Source organism: Lissotriton vulgaris, chromosome 1_2, assembly GCF_964263255.1.
Source record: "Lissotriton vulgaris chromosome 1_2, aLisVul1.2, whole genome shotgun sequence".
NCBI lineage: Eukaryota > Metazoa > Chordata > Amphibia > Caudata > Salamandridae > Lissotriton > Lissotriton vulgaris.
The window spans coordinates 295,823,415-295,838,813 of record NC_141686.1 but is presented as its reverse complement, the minus strand read 5'-3'; the positions used below and the strand labels follow the sequence as shown (position 1 = coordinate 295,838,813).

Sequence of the window (15,399 nt, the reverse complement as noted above, 5' to 3'; positions counted from 1 at the left end):
CTCCTTCAATTGTCGAGGGGCGACAGGATCCAGCTCCCGACATTTCAAGACCTCATCTCCATGAAGGAAGGGCAGATTCTGCATCCGGACCTACACTCTCTAAAGTTGTCCGCATGGAACCTCATGAGCGGGAATTTCAAAATCTAGATATTTCGCAAGAATGCAGGCATATTCTCTCACAAGCGAGAGCTGTATCGACAAACAAAACATATACAGCAAAATGGACCCGTTTCTGCCACTGGTGCAACAGACAAAACTTGCATCCGTTTGAGGTTCAGCCTGAAGGTATCCTGCCTTACCTGCTTTCACTATCTAAGTCAGGTCTGTCGCATGCTTCGGTTAAAGTGCACTTAGCAGCAATATCACGTTTCCGGCGGAAGCCAAATGAACCATCTCTCTGGTCATCCAGAGTGATAAAGGAATTTATCAAGGGGCTTTTTAGAGTCTTCCCACCCATCCAACGCCCACCTGTGCCGTGGCACCTCAATACAGTTCTATCGCAGCTTATGAGGCCACCCTTTGAGCCCATACATAAGACAGACTTGCAGTTCCTGTCATGGAAAACAGCCCTCCTTCTCGCCTTAACATCTGCAAGGAGGGTAAGCGAAATCCAGGCCTTTTCGGTGGAGGAACCCTTCTTACAATTTCGTCAGGACAGGGTTATATTGAGAACAAATCCTACCTTTATTCCCAAGGTGGCGACGTCTTTTCACCTCAACGAACCCATTATTTTACCTACTTTCTTCAGCAAGCCTTCCTCGGAAGCAGAAAGAGCCTTACACTCTCTAGACATTTCAAGATGCCTAAAGTTCTACATTGAACGGACAAAAACGTTCCGCAAGTCCAAGCAATTATTCATTGCTTTTGAAGGGCAGAGAAAAGGTCTTCCATTGTCGAGACTGAGTATTGCTAGATGGATATCCTCAGCTATCCTGAAATGTCACGAAAAAGCGGGGAAGCCGCTATGTTCTAAAGTGCATGCACATTCAACGAGGAAGATGGCAACCTCGATGGCCTTGTTCGCAGGAGTGGCACTGCCAGACATCTGCAGAGCAGCAACGTGGAAGAGTGTGCATTCATTTACAAGACACTAATGTCTAGACACTGCGTGGAAGGAGGACACGGCAGTGGGACAGGCTGTTCTGAAGCGTCTATTCCAGTAAGGTATGGTCTAATGGCATATTGTTTTTACTATACAGTGCTTTGACTTGTACTTATACATGCATTTATCGTATTGCTGATGCTTTACTAGCTACTGTTATATCATTGCTTTGCGGCAGAGCTTCCTTCTGTGTTCTGTCCTGGAAACGCTACAAGTATGGTGAGCACTGCTTACTACTCTGATACAAGCATGTGAATCTATGAAAGATGTAATACTGGAGAAGGAATTAGTTACTTACCTGTACACTATAGTTCTCCAGTATTATCTTTCATAGATTCACATGCGCCCGCCCGCCTCCCCGTTTCTCAGGCAGATCTTGTTCTCGGTATTTATCCATGTCTCTCACTCGGGGACGGAAATCTGAGGCAGGAAGCTGCTGCTGGGGAGTGTGAGGGCAGGGCAGCAATTCTGATTGGCTGGCTTTTGGACCAAAACAAAGAAATGGTCTGGTTACCAAATAGTACAGCCCCTATGGGGTTTTTCTATGCAGTTTTTCTTCTCTATGATACTGCTTGGTCATTCTGTTACCGTGAGACTCCCACCATGACGACGGGGAAGATACAAGCATGTGAATCTATGAAAGATAATACTGGAGAACTATAGTGTACAGGTAAGTAACTAATTCCGTGTTTTGGACTGGCATAGGGCTTCGGTAATTTTTGTGCAAGCATGTTCAGCTTTAGCTTTGGCACAGAGCCTCTGGTAGTTTGAGAGTTTGTTTTTGTAAGCCAGTTTGGCATCAGGGCAGTAGGATTTCCTCCATTGACGTTCTGCAGTCTTGCATGTGCTTTTTCCTGTTTCAAGCTCTCAGTGAACCAAGGAGCAAGGGGGCGGTGGGCGTTTTGTTTTAATTTAGTTTTAGGCAAAACAGAGTCAATGGCTTTTATAAGCCAAGTTTGGACTGATGTTGAGAACTCTTGTACTGTTGATTTTGTGCAGGGGAGATGGCCCTCAAGAAGGGAGTTAAGGTTATCTAAATCAAGCTTTTTCCATTTCCTGATTAGTTGCGTAGGAGCTGATGTTCTAGCCCCGTTAGAGATTTTTACAAGAAGGGAAAATTTAATCAGGAAATGGTCAGACCAGGGCACTGGGATGGCCGTGGGTATAGATATGTCATTTAAGTTGGAGAGGATGGGATCCAACAAATGACCAGCTCTATGTGTGGGGCCGGAGTTCTTTAAGGTCAGATTAAGGGATGCTAGATCCGTTTTAAAGTCATTCACTATAGAGCAATCATCTTTCTCCAAATGTAGATTCATATCTCCTTGAATAGTGAAGCCAGCCATTTTCATAATTAGAGGTCCAAAAAGTTCGACAAGGTGAGTTATCCATTTAGAGGCGGTTCCTGGTGGCCTATAAATAAGTGCTCCAGAAAAAGTAAAGTTCGGTGTAAGTGAAAGTTTAAAAATTGCGCCTTCACAACCCTCACATGGGAGTTTGTTGAATTCACAGTTGTAACGTTTTTTAAAAATAATTGCTATCCCTCCTCCTGGTGGTTTTTCACGATCAAGTCTGACAATAGCATAAGTTTCAGGGAGTGCCATAGCTAAGTCAGATCAAGAGCTGTCTTGAAGCCATGTTTCAGTTAGAAAAACTGAATCGGGAACTTCATCTAAGAGTAAATTGAAGATTTCAGTTCGATGCTTAGGTAATGAGCGGCAGTTAATACTGAAGAATAAGAACTGTTCTGAACTCATCTTATCATTGTTTGTAGGTTTTCTAACCTGTAAGGCTTTTATTTGTACGTGGTCAGTGGATAAATGGCAGCATTGGCATGTAGTTTTCTTTAGATCAGGATCTATTGTCCTGCATGAAGGATGACGAGTGGGTCGAAGGGCTAGTAAAAAGTCAGAAGAATATTTTAGGCGAAAATGGCTGATTGTATTAGTTAATGCATTGGTTATAGGGGGGCATGTAACAAAATCCCTGATACCTGAAGGAGATGGTGCCATAGTTCTTGGCACGTCCGGGGCGCGTCCAAGGTGCGGACGGGCGCAGACGGGCTTACTCTGGCGTGACTCCGGCGCTGGCGAGGCGCGTCCGCTGTCGCGGAGGATATCCGTATCCTTTTGTAGGAAAGGCTAGAGCGCTGAACCAGCTGCCGCCTCCCACTCAAGATGTCTGCCGTGAGAAATGCTACCCTTCTGCTCGGTAAACAGCCCTGAAATCGGCTGTTACCGGTGAAAGTGCAAGGGGAGTGATTTGCAGGGGCGGGGTAAGTGCTAATGCTATATCAAAGTAAATTACGAAAAAGTGATATTTTTAAAAGTTTCGGCGTCTAAAATCCAGAAAGGATTCATGCTGCAAAACAAAATAGTTACTCGCATGTAGGAGTAGTTATGCAGCTTGAAGTGTTTTCTGGAATCGCATGCAACCCGCCCACATCCCTCAAAAATAACATGAGTTTGCTCCAAGGAGAGGCACATCAGCACACAGAAGAACAGGAAGTGAAAACTACAAGACTGTCACCTTGGGGGGAATAAAGAATCCGAACATGGCATCCATGCTGAGGGTCTTCCCAGGGATACGTCTGATGTCATCCATGGAGGCGCATAGCACAAAATCGTACATTTCTAGATGACACCCACCCAAAAAATATTTAAAAAATGAAGAAAAGAGACTATTAAAAACCCAAACAGGAAGGCGGAATAATGACAGGGTATGTAACTGCAAGTTTCAATCATTAGCAGTGCCTGTTTAGCTTGATATTCATGCGAGGATGATGCAATATGTTTGGTAATAGCACTGTTCAGTAAAATGGTTTGCGTATACACGCTCTCAATCACGGATACTGCATCTGAGTACTGTAACTGTATTCTTTCTCCATTACCTGGCAGATCTTCTGGCTGATCCCACCCACTACCCACAATCTGGAGATGTATGAGAGCTGGCTGTTGTCTGGCAAGCAGGGGGATATCTTCCTGGGTGACGATGTAGCAGATTGCCAGCGCATCGAGCTGCGGCAGGGTTATACTTTTGTTATTCCTTCTGGTAAGCTATGCTATTTCACTCGGATTGTGTACACTTCATTACTTTAATCTAATTTCTAATAACCTCTGTGAATAACCTCTATTGATGCCAGAACAGGTTGGTTTTTAACCCTCTAATACTTGAAATTTGTTCTGTCATTCGATGGTCAGCAGTTATTTGGGGAGAGGGCTGTTCATTCTTAAGGGCATTTTAAACAGAGAGGAGCGAGGACTCAATCTTTCGGGATCTCCAGTTCTCTGTTTTCACCAGCAATACAGAACATTTTCTAGGTACAAGCACCAGGTTAACAAACAGGTGCAACAACTTCAGTAACCTGAGCAATAATTCTTTTTAGCCCAGTAAGGGTTGATCTTTTGGGTGAGGCCTAACACGAGCAGCAGTTTCCTCCTCCTCACAGCCACTTTAAAACCTTTCTGAGGTATTGACCATTGGTCAGCTTGTGCCTTCGGTTAGGGGTCAAAAGGCTTGATTATCCCAAGAATGGAAAAAAAATGACTCCGGACTAGTGAGTCTTGCAGGCGCTGGAGCCAGGTTTTACTCTCGAGTTCTTCAGAAAACTGCCACCTATTCCCCAATCAGTCGTCCTCTTCACCTTCACTCATCTGAGTCATCTGAATGAGAGTCTGACTCTGATGTTCAGAGGAGCTGCATTAAAAGTTCATCAGAAAGTTTTGAATAGTATCCTTACAGCAGGCGGTACTGGCTCCACAGGATCAAGATTATATGTTTCTTTAAACATCCAGCAAGTGTTTTTTCTCCATATTCCTGTTAGAGAATCTCACATGAAGCATCTGAGCTTTGTAGGCCGTGGGAAATGTTATCAGTTTGCATTAATCCCTTTCTGTCTTTCATCTACCTCGGAGTTGTCACCAAGGGTCTGGCAAAGGTGATTGCTAATCTTCATCGCTGTAGTGTGCATATTTCTCTGTACCTGAAAGATTGGTTGGTGAAGGCAAGGTGTCCTCTGAATTATTAAATCAAGTGCGGACAGTACTGACACTAATTCATGTTTTAGGGATTTCAGTACAGGAGGAAAAAGTCATACCGGTCATTGTATTTAGGAGATGAAGAATGCAGGGGTATTCTGTCACTAAGGGAAAGGGTTTGAGATATTCAAATATTATTGTGCCAGTTTGTCTGGGGGCCTGAACAGTTAGCTAGTCTGAATTCTGATGTTTGGGGGTTGAAGATGTCTTGAATTTGCTTGTGTGCCATATGCTTGTTTGAGGGCGGCTTGCTGCAGTTGGCACTACAAGGCAAGTGGAACCAGCTCTACTTTCATTTATATGATAGGGTGAAGGTTCCTTTGTCTGTTTTGAAGTACCTAAATTGGTGGGTTTTCCAGAACAATTTAATGGTGGGTTAGCCATTCAGGAATCCATGGCCTCGTCGATCGTTGGTGACCCATTCTCAATATACGGTTGTGGGGAGTATCTGCAAGAACGTCATTTAAACGCAGTGCAGACTCCGAAGGGGTCAAGTATTGCATAAATCTATTCGAGTTTAATTGGGTCATTGACTGATAAACTGGACAGTTAGCAATGTGTCATCCAGGTCACCTACACACTGAAGCAGTTATTTTGAGCAAGCCGGTTTCTGTGTCATGTTTGGGAGATACAGCCAGATTTAAAAAAAGATGTTTACCATGTGGGGATGGCCTCCGATGGATCTAGTTGTAACTCAGGAAAACAAGAATCGCCAGATTCATTGTTTCCAAGAGGGATTGATTCTCCGAGGGATGCATTGTCTACACCTGAGAGGTCGACCTTGGTAGCTTATTGCCACTGGTTCCTGTTTTGTAGAGAGTGAAGAAAAATAAATGATGACAAGGTTTCTGTGATTTTGCCACATAAATCGTTTGGTGCCTTCTGCAAATCTGACCCTTTAAGTCTGTTCTGCTTTGATTTTGCAGTCATGTACCTTTCTGTGCGTGACTTCTCACTCGTGACTCTGTGTTTTGATTAGTCCGCGTCCGCGTCCGACTCCTGATCTCCCTGGGTCACCCCTGTGTTTTCGATTTCATTGTTGGTGGGGAGTCCTAGGTCTTTAAGAGACTGGGGACGGCCTTGATTGCTAGCAGTTTTTCCAAAGTAAGTCTAGCGTCAGGCATTGTTAACATAAATCTGCTAAAAGAACAGTGTCCGTCAGAAAGAGCATTACCTGAAGCATTTTATTTGCTCCTATTGTGCATTTTCTTTTTTCCTTTAATTTATTTTCTGTGTTTCGCCCTTCCCCTTCTTTTCCTAGTCCACATTCTTGCAACTGTAGATCAGCATATGAAGTACTATTTTGTGTTTCTCCTGTCCAAGTATGTCACTTTCTTCAACTGAAAATTGAAAAAAACCTTTTGTTTGATATATTTTCATGCTGGGGTTTTTTAGATTGTTTTCGGCGTGTTGTAGCACATTGCATTCCTAATTGAGAAAAAAACAAAGTTTATGTGATGTATTGACCAGAAAGGAAAACTTTATTCCACACTTATTCTTTGTTTGGAGTGCACCTGGATAGGTTATGTTCAAACTGCAAAGCGCTTGCTTATTGGATGAAGGTGATGTTGATTACATTTGTTAGTTATGGATGTCACCAGTGCAGCCTTTGAGGTTTTGCTTGCTGTTGACTTTCTTTAGCAGGTTCCTCTTAGTCAAGGACCAAGTTTGGAGTGCCTGAACAGTGTGCATTATGCTGAAGTATTACTTTTTTTAAATGTTTGGAAAAAGGCATCAGAAGGGTTGATCAAGTATCTCGTTTATTTATTCCAGCAGTAGTGTTATCTTAATTGCTGAACTCTCAATGGATATGGAAGTACCTGAGCGTACGGTCAGCTTAGGTGTTAAGGTTTGCTGAGCAGGAGATGCTGTTGACTTTACTTACGTGGGAGTGAAGCCATCCTTAAATGAGGGTGAGCATCCGAAGTTAGTCGGTGTGACGGATATCATCATGGGTGGTGATCCCAGCCCAATGAGGGAGAAAATGTCTAATAACAATGATAAAAACAAATATGGGCATTCTCTGAGGACTGGTTGACTGTGCCTATAAGATACTGGGATTGCTGGAATAAAGGGACTGTAAGAAATTGGATGATTATTAGGGGTGGGCGAGAATCGACCTCAAGGAATAATCAGAACTTTGTCAATGTGAACCCTCAAAGCCACTAAATTAACCTGAGCTTAATGCCCTGGTAGCTTTGGAACAGAGCAGGCAGGCTTAGCAGCAACATGTATAGAATTCATACAGTACCAACACAGTTAAGTCGAAACACAAAACAATAATAATCCCAAACTGAATTAGGAAAAATGGGGTGAAATTTTATAAGCAAAATTGCAAAAATCCAATAAGGTGAACTGACAATATGAATGTTTAAAGTCTTAAGTAGGAATAGCGCCTAAAAGCACAAAGTGCCAATGATTGTAAGTACATTAGGACATATTTGCTATTTTATGCTGACCATAATGGAGCACAGATCACAAACACAAACCAAGTTAGTTCTGGTGAAAGATTTTACATTCTAGCACAGTCCTTTAAGATTCAACCCCCCACAAGAGTACACTTCTAAAGCACCCCAGGACCTCGGAAGTGACCGGTACAGACTCACAGGGTGTCCGACACCCTCAGGCATTTGTTCATGCTTCAGAAGCTGTCCAATCAAATCAGACAGAAGCTAAGTAGTAGGGTCCAGTCCAGATCAAGTTGCCACTAGTCAGCTTTACAATTGCAGGAAACGGCCTTGTGTTGCTTGTCGAGTCCCTGTAGCTTTCACACGTCTTTGTAATGACCCATGAAGTCCACTTCTTTGTGCTGGGTAGAAAAGGGAGAGCAAGTCCAGTTATTTAAGACTCTTCTCAGGTCTCATACTGCAGATTCAGTCTTCTTCTGATCTTCCGCATGTCTAGGAGTATTCTGAAGTTGGTGCCTGGAGATGCACATGTATGCCTGGCACAAGCTAGTGGGTGAGAATTGCTCCTGTGTATTCCCTCTCCGAGAGGGAAGATGTTCCCATGTCCAACCCTACACATTTTGATCATATGCAAGATGGCGTAAGTCTTCGGCACACTAAACTTGTCCCCTGAGGGCTGTGAATGTGTCTGAGTAGGGTGGTGTGGTGATCCTAGAGTCCTTCTGCGTCAAACTCTACAAGTCCAGTTTGGAGCAGACAGTGTACCCAAAAAACCAAAGACACACATTTGGTAGAACAAAGCCTGGTTTTCCAGAGCCCACACAGGGTATACACACAAATTGTTTTGACATCCTATTTCCCTCTTTGAATGGTGCCCCAAGTGTTCTGTGTTAAACCCACTGACCTGTCGAGCATGATAATGTGAAAAGGGATGGCATAGCCCCACAATGCTTATTCTGTCATTAATTTAAGTGAGCAAGTGATCATAGGGAAAGCAAGGTACTTTAGCTATTCTGTTAAGCTCAAGGCTGCCCTGACTGGTTTATTGACGAAACTGATGTGGTCCAGTACGCAGGGCAGTAAGTTTCAATTAATGACTTGTTTGCCCGGGACGTCTTTGACCTAAACCTTCCTCCAAAACTATGTGCCAAAGTGCTTGCAAGATTAAAATCTACTGAAGATGACTAGCAAGAGCTATCATAAAAGCACCATGCGTACTTGTGGGTCACCTTCTACCAGCCCATTGGGGGGGGGGTGCCCACATCTATCAAACCATATGAGTTCAGAGCAGAAAAAGACCTAACCAGGCTAAGATGTGGAATAGTACCTTTGAAGGCATACAAATATGGGCGCTTTAAAGGGACAGTGACCTTGAATTGCAGACTGTGTAATTATGAACTTGAATCGCTGCTGCATGTAGTCTGCCGCTGTAGTGAATTGGAGGCCTTGAGGCGCTATTGGCTACAACCAGTATTCTGCCATTTAGGAATCGGGCAATACCAGAACACAATAGAAATCTGTCTGAGTGGGACGAATGTACAGTTAACATATAGACTTTTGAAATTCCTGCAGGAAACTGACAAAGTCATGAATTGGAACGATTTGCCTGTATAGAATCCAAATTACCTTCCTTACTATATTTAAATGTAGCATTATACCCCCATTCTGTTTTTATTTTCTCTATAATAACAGATGATGATTAGGGGGTTTATTTCAGGCAATTCTGAACCTTACTATATGCAAACAGCATCACATCCCCATTCTGTTTTATTTTGGTTTCAATAACAAATGTATTTTCTAAAAGGGGGATAATGCACTGTGATTATACAGGATGGTAAAGGTATTGAAGGAAGCTTATCACATTTGTTTCAAGATTACGCCTGAAGAACAAAGCTTCCTTGTTTCCACACCCGGCACATCGCACTTTATATATATCTGACTCCAATTGACTCCGGGAACCGGTGGCTATATTTTGGTGCATGTTGAATGAGACAGTCCAGGTCACCACTCTGCAGTTTATATATAAATGAATGAACAGCTATGGAATTATTTTGTACTCCTAATTTTGACTATAATGTTGGAATGAATTGGTTTTAAAGTAAAAGTTATAACTATATTTATCTATGAATTATCTACATGCCATGATGAATATTTTAGGTTGTTTTGACGAAAAACATCTCTCTGGTCATTCATGTCAACCTATTGTTTGATTGTGAGAAGCATTTCACAGCTATTCAAATGCTAATTATTGGCTGGCAAAAGTGGGGGAGCAAAATCAAATGGGCCGCCAGAGGCTTTTGGTAAAGAAAATGTAACGTTCTAAAAGTAAATTTACCTTAAATTTTATCAACCATCCTACTGCACCATTGGATTTTTAATAACAAATAAAATAATGGTTTGATTATTTTTTTTACCTGTTTTTTTTTTTTTAATCAAAGCTAGCATTAGTACATGCAATATTGTAACCCAATATTTTTTCTATGGAACAGCCAACACTTGTTACAGTGAAAATAGTTTTGGGGGCTTCTTTACTGTAAGGACATTTGTATCCTTAAATCCCTACATGTCCTACTTTTAATTACCATTCACCCTACTATATGGGCATTAAGGGCTAGATAGGGGTAAACTATTAGTTGAAAGGAAAACTTTTACTGTCAAAAGAATTTATTTTGACATGTCTAATTTGCAGTGTAACTGCAAAAGCCAGGCTATAAATTGTTTGCACTGTCACTGTAGTGGATTGCACGATGGGTGCTGCCGCGACTTTAGGAAGTGCTTGTGCACCGTTGCTCAGGTAGTATTTTTCCTAACTGAAGGTTAACTAAGGTGGTGACGACCAATATGCTTTCAAAATGTCCTGAAGATGTGGAACTTTTCCATAAATATGTATCTCCCGGACAAAAGGACAGGTTAGAAATTTCTATTGCTACCCACCTCAGGTGGGTAGCAATAGAAACTGATAGGAGGACTGCCGGCACTGTGGGACAGAAAGGGCAAGAGCACCACCAGTCGCCCAAGGGGAGTAAAAGGGTTTCCAGCAGCAAAGAGCAAATTACTGAATTCTCATCTGGGACAGAAGCCAAAGGGTAATGGAGCTATGGAAATTCACCCCTCTCTAAGGATGGTGGTTGTAAACAAGGCCATATCAATAGAGATTGCCCAACAAGAGAATTATGTAATCTCCCAGATAAACTGTCTCGTGGCGCACTGAGGAATGTCGTTGGCAGTAAGGAGATAGCTCTGGTGTGCTTATGTGTGGGAGGCTTACCAAACAACTGTTAGTCCCTTGTGTTGTTGGACATGGGGTCCCTGCCATCTGGGACAGTTGAGCGAACAGTACAGTATGAGAGAGTAGTTTGTATATCACAAGAAGACTGTCTGGATCGCAACGACACGGGTAATACAGCTGGTTCTGCTGGGCCGTGAGAGACGAGGGCAGGGACACGACCTGTGAAGTTTTTTTGTTGCCGTGGAACCACTGGAGCCAGACTCTAAAGCAAGGTCTCTAAATAGTAACGTAGAGTCTTACTCTTTGAGGCTGTTTGTTGGATATAACAGCCAGTTCAAAGGACCCCTAAAAAAGGTGCAACAATTTTATTATTAAGGGAGTGTTTTGACCAGAGCCAAATAAATAAGATTTTAATTCCATTAAGTTAAATTATTCTGCAAAATGCTGCTTCTGTAGTAGGGGATCTGTGTATAGTCATGATCTAGTGAATAGTCCCGCTCATGAGCGTGGACCCAGGAGCAATCAAAAATAATCTCTTAACCTGTCTAAAAATGCAGTCCTGCATAGACACTTAGGAGAGATTTTAAAGATAGATAATGCAGCCTATATCCACAGGCTACACTGTCCAGTACTTCAACTAGACATTCCACCCAAACCACAAACAGCACAGCCTGCCAAGTTTTCTTCATAGAGAAAAGCTTTCCCTTTTACCAACAAAGCCTCAGGAATGATAGAGAGGAAAGGGAGGACAGACAAGCCCCATAGGCTGCCATTATGTGGCTCAAAAAGGGATACCGTGCCTTTAAGAAAACTTTCTAGAACTTTCAGTATGCCAGAATGCCCAGCAGGTCCCATTTACTTTCAGTTCTTTTTTCCGGCTCCTGCTAGCAGGACCCTGGAGCATTGAGCTCTCCTTTTTTTGGGTTTATTGTAAGAATTTTGAACGCTTTTAAAGCGTGTGAGTGTTTACACTCGACATGTTTTGGTGCCCTCTTCCTTTTCTAGTATTCTGAGCACTCTTTTTTTTTTTTAATAAAAAATGCCAGCATTGTTTGATAAATGCCCGGAGTGCTCCAGGAAGAAGTCCAAGTCGGACACACACCCTGTGTGTATCCTGTGCCTCCCTTCTACTCACACCGCTGAAGACGTCATCATCTTCGTCGTCCAGGAGGCGTTCTGGAGTCAGGAGTCCTTCCGGATCCTCCGGGAAACGACGAAGACCCCGGTCACCGACAGGGGGCGCTGCCTCTCGATTGCCTACGCCAAGGAAGAATATGAGGGAGTCACCGGGCTCGGTGTACTCTGTGGTGTACTCGCCCCCCAAGCCGAAGTCACCTACTCTTCCACCTCCACTGCCTAAGGACCCGCCACCGTGCACTCCTTCGCCACCACCTCCTCCTGTTCCTCCACGTGGACCGCCACGGGCTCCGAGGTCGGTCTCACTGACGCACCTCCCTACGCCGCCTAAGGGGGCACCTCGGCCGAGGTCCGAGGTCAGGCCACCACCACAGGCTCTGCCGAAAGCACCCGCAGAACGCCCAAGGCCTAGAAGACCTAGATCTCGCTCCGGACGGAGAGGAAGGTCCAGGAGTCGCCGTCGCTCATCGACGAGATCCAGACGACACCGTAGGAGGGGTCGGTCTAGGTACTGCACGGATACGTCCAGCACAAAGGTCTTTTCGCCAACTGTATCAGAATCCCCTCGGACGAGGGTATCCCCTGTGGACGACGTGGTCTCCTTTCAGGAAGTCTTGAGGGGTGCGAGCAAGCTGGGCATCCAACGGACTGTGCCCACGCCTACGACCTCTGTAATATTTGAGACTGTCCACAAGAAGCACCTATCTAGGCCTCTGTTGCCCTTGGTGCGTGGGTTAGTGGAACCCCCCCCCATGGAGCTCTTCCTCACTCCGGCGGTGGCGAAAGCAGCCCCCTCCAGGCTGCAAAAGAAATACAAGGTTCGAGGCATGTGGGCTGCTGAATTCATATCTGTGCATAGATCGCCGCCTAGTGTTGGGTCCGGATGATTGCACATTGTTGTCCTGGAAGAGTCTTCGATGTATCACGAGATAGGTGGCTGCTCCCCCGGACTACAGTGCGCATGGGCATCCTCTCCATCCTCAGATTGGTTTTTTTCCGCCATTGGGTTCGGATGTACTTTTCTTTACTCAAGTTTGGAAACTTTCTAAAGGCCAAAAGGCCTTCGGGGTCGTCTGTATTGTTTCGATCGGTGCCGAGTTCTTGTTCCAGTTTTCGTGAGCATGACGTCGAAGAGAGCCGCGTGGCCTTTTCGACACCGGAGGCCTGATTGTCGATGGAACGGAGCCCGTTCAAACGATGCCCCCTATAGGAGAGTAGGGTCTGCAATCCTATGATCACCCCAGAAATTTGCTTTTTTGCTTTACTGGTTTACGACTTCTCTGGCTGTGGGCCTGCTAATCAGACCCACAGCCTTGCTGTTCTCTCTCTAAATTGACACATGTACCTTAAATGCATTCACCAATTGGTACTGGGCCACCTTATCAGACCCTGTAACTCAGGGCATAGGTGTACCCAGGGCCTACCAGGGGCTGCAGCATGTATTATGCCACCCCTGGCTGGCCATCTAAATCCGACACAACTGGCTGCACGACAGCTGGGGCAAGGTGGTGTACTCACCCTTTGCTTTAGATATAGTATACCTATATCTAACCCTAAAATGGACACATGGATTCCTATCAGTCACTCCTATGGCAGGCCTTGACAATCCTGAAGGCAGAGTGCTTGGAATCGTGTGAGATGGTGCTCTGGCATGAGCTGAGCCCGTTTGCAGCTTGCGGAACCAAGTCCTAATAGCTGTTACATGATAACGCATACCATATACTCTTAAGTGCATTATAATCCTCGCGGTTATATGCCAACTCTGGTATCGCTTTATCAAAACATGTCGAGTAAGGTGTCATGCGAATTGGAATACTAACCCCTCGCCAATTCTGGCGACGGGGTTAGCATTCCACCCTTCTAGAGGGACACGACATGTATGTAACTGTGAACCCCGGTTAAAGTTAACTCAAGCCTCAGCATCAAAAAATGGATGCTGCCACCACAGACACAAGTCTGACCTCCTGCTGCTGGGAGTCCTTCTAGCGAGGGAGGCTTGGACAAATTGTTTCCTGTCAGGGGCGGTGCTAGCACCATCCCAGACAGGGTTTTGTGTTTCCTGGGTAGGCAGGGCTTTAGAGGAAGGTGACTGCAAGTGGCACCCCGGTGCTCACTATGCATAGGCCGGCTAGAACCAGTTTCAGGGGCACACCAGCCCCTGAGCTGGGGAAAGTCCGGCATGGGAGAGGGGTGTAACCACCCCCTTCCTGGTCCCACCCATGGGCAGGACCTAGTCGCGTGCCAGCCCCTTTTCCTATTATAAAGATAGGAGCGGGCCCCCTTCCAAATTAGATCATCTTTCAATCCTGAAACTACTTTCTACGAAAGGAACTCAAGACTTCTTCTCAAGATTTCTCCCTTGTGACTAAGGAGTAGTCACCCTGCACCCGCAGGCACCATCTAAGAACACTGCGGTTTGCTGCACGTCCTTCCTCCGGAATCCGACCGACCAGCACGACGAGACCCGGCTTCCCTGGCACCTCTGACCTCTACCTACATCATCAGCCCAGCTGAGATCCGTGGGTGTGACAAGACCTCGAGGGACCGGCCATCTTCAGAACTGCACGACGCTTATCCAGCACGACCGCCGAGGGATCCTCGAGTGAGTGCTTTGGGGTTCAAGAAGCCCTAACCCTGAGCAGCTCCAGCACCGAAGTCCAGCCCCCCAGCATCCACCAGATCTGCGTGGGGCCCTTCTGCTCTTTGCTGCTCACGGCGTTGTCCTGCTACTTGCCTGCTGGCTTGTGGCCCTCTTGACGACGCACCACGACGACAACACCGCTGGTCTGGTTGCTCCAGACTTGCCATTGCTCCCCTCCAACAGAGGAGCACCCCGGACCCTCCTGGTCCACTCCAGACGCCATCTTGAGTCCACCGCGTGGGCTTGCATTTGCCAAGACTTGTTGCCCCAATCCTGGGTCCAGCGACGTTGACAGCAGATACCTTCGTGGGACAGCTCGCACCTCCATCCTGGTCGCCGACAACGCCTCCTGGTCCGTGAGACTGCAGAGCCCAGCGTCGTCCACTCACCTGGTCGAGGTGACTCCATCCGGTGCCATGCTGGTGCCCATCTAATCACTGGCTAGTGATTCAGAACTTGGTCCCCTCTGCTTACAGGTATCCTCCATCATCGATCCAGGCTTGGATCCCTCCGAATATCTTCACTGGTCGCCTGCCAGCAACTTCTTCTTTCAGGCTCCATAGACTGCAACGAGGATTCCCGACGTCTTTCCAGACCTATGCAGCCGCAGCCCCTGGGCTAGGTAACCTCAGCATTTCGGTGCTCCAGCATAGCCTCACTATCCAAGGGTCCAGATCCTTTTTCGTTTCAGCTCTACCTAGTCGGATTCGTCCGAGAACACTAACTTTACGAAATCTAGCATCCATAGACTTTGTCCCGCATCCCGCGTGAGAGTGCTCACTCTGCACCCGATCTCCCTAGGCCTCCTGCTAGTAATCTGAAGGTTCAGTAGTCCAGTCCTAGCG

At 45.5% G+C, this 15,399-nt stretch overlaps 1 protein-coding gene across 3 annotated transcripts in view; it reads left to right on the top strand.

Moving 5' to 3' along the window:
- KDM2A (lysine demethylase 2A) overlaps nucleotides 1–15,399 on the top strand; it is a 939,997-nt gene that overhangs the window by 481,719 nt on the left and 442,879 nt on the right. For all 3 annotated transcript variants that reach the window (XM_086953271.1, XM_086953272.1, XM_086953273.1), the window contains one exon: nucleotides 4,000–4,153. In XM_086953271.1, coding sequence (XP_086809397.1) covers nucleotides 4,000–4,153 — 154 coding nt within the window. The remainder of the gene's footprint in view (nucleotides 1–3,999; nucleotides 4,154–15,399) is intronic.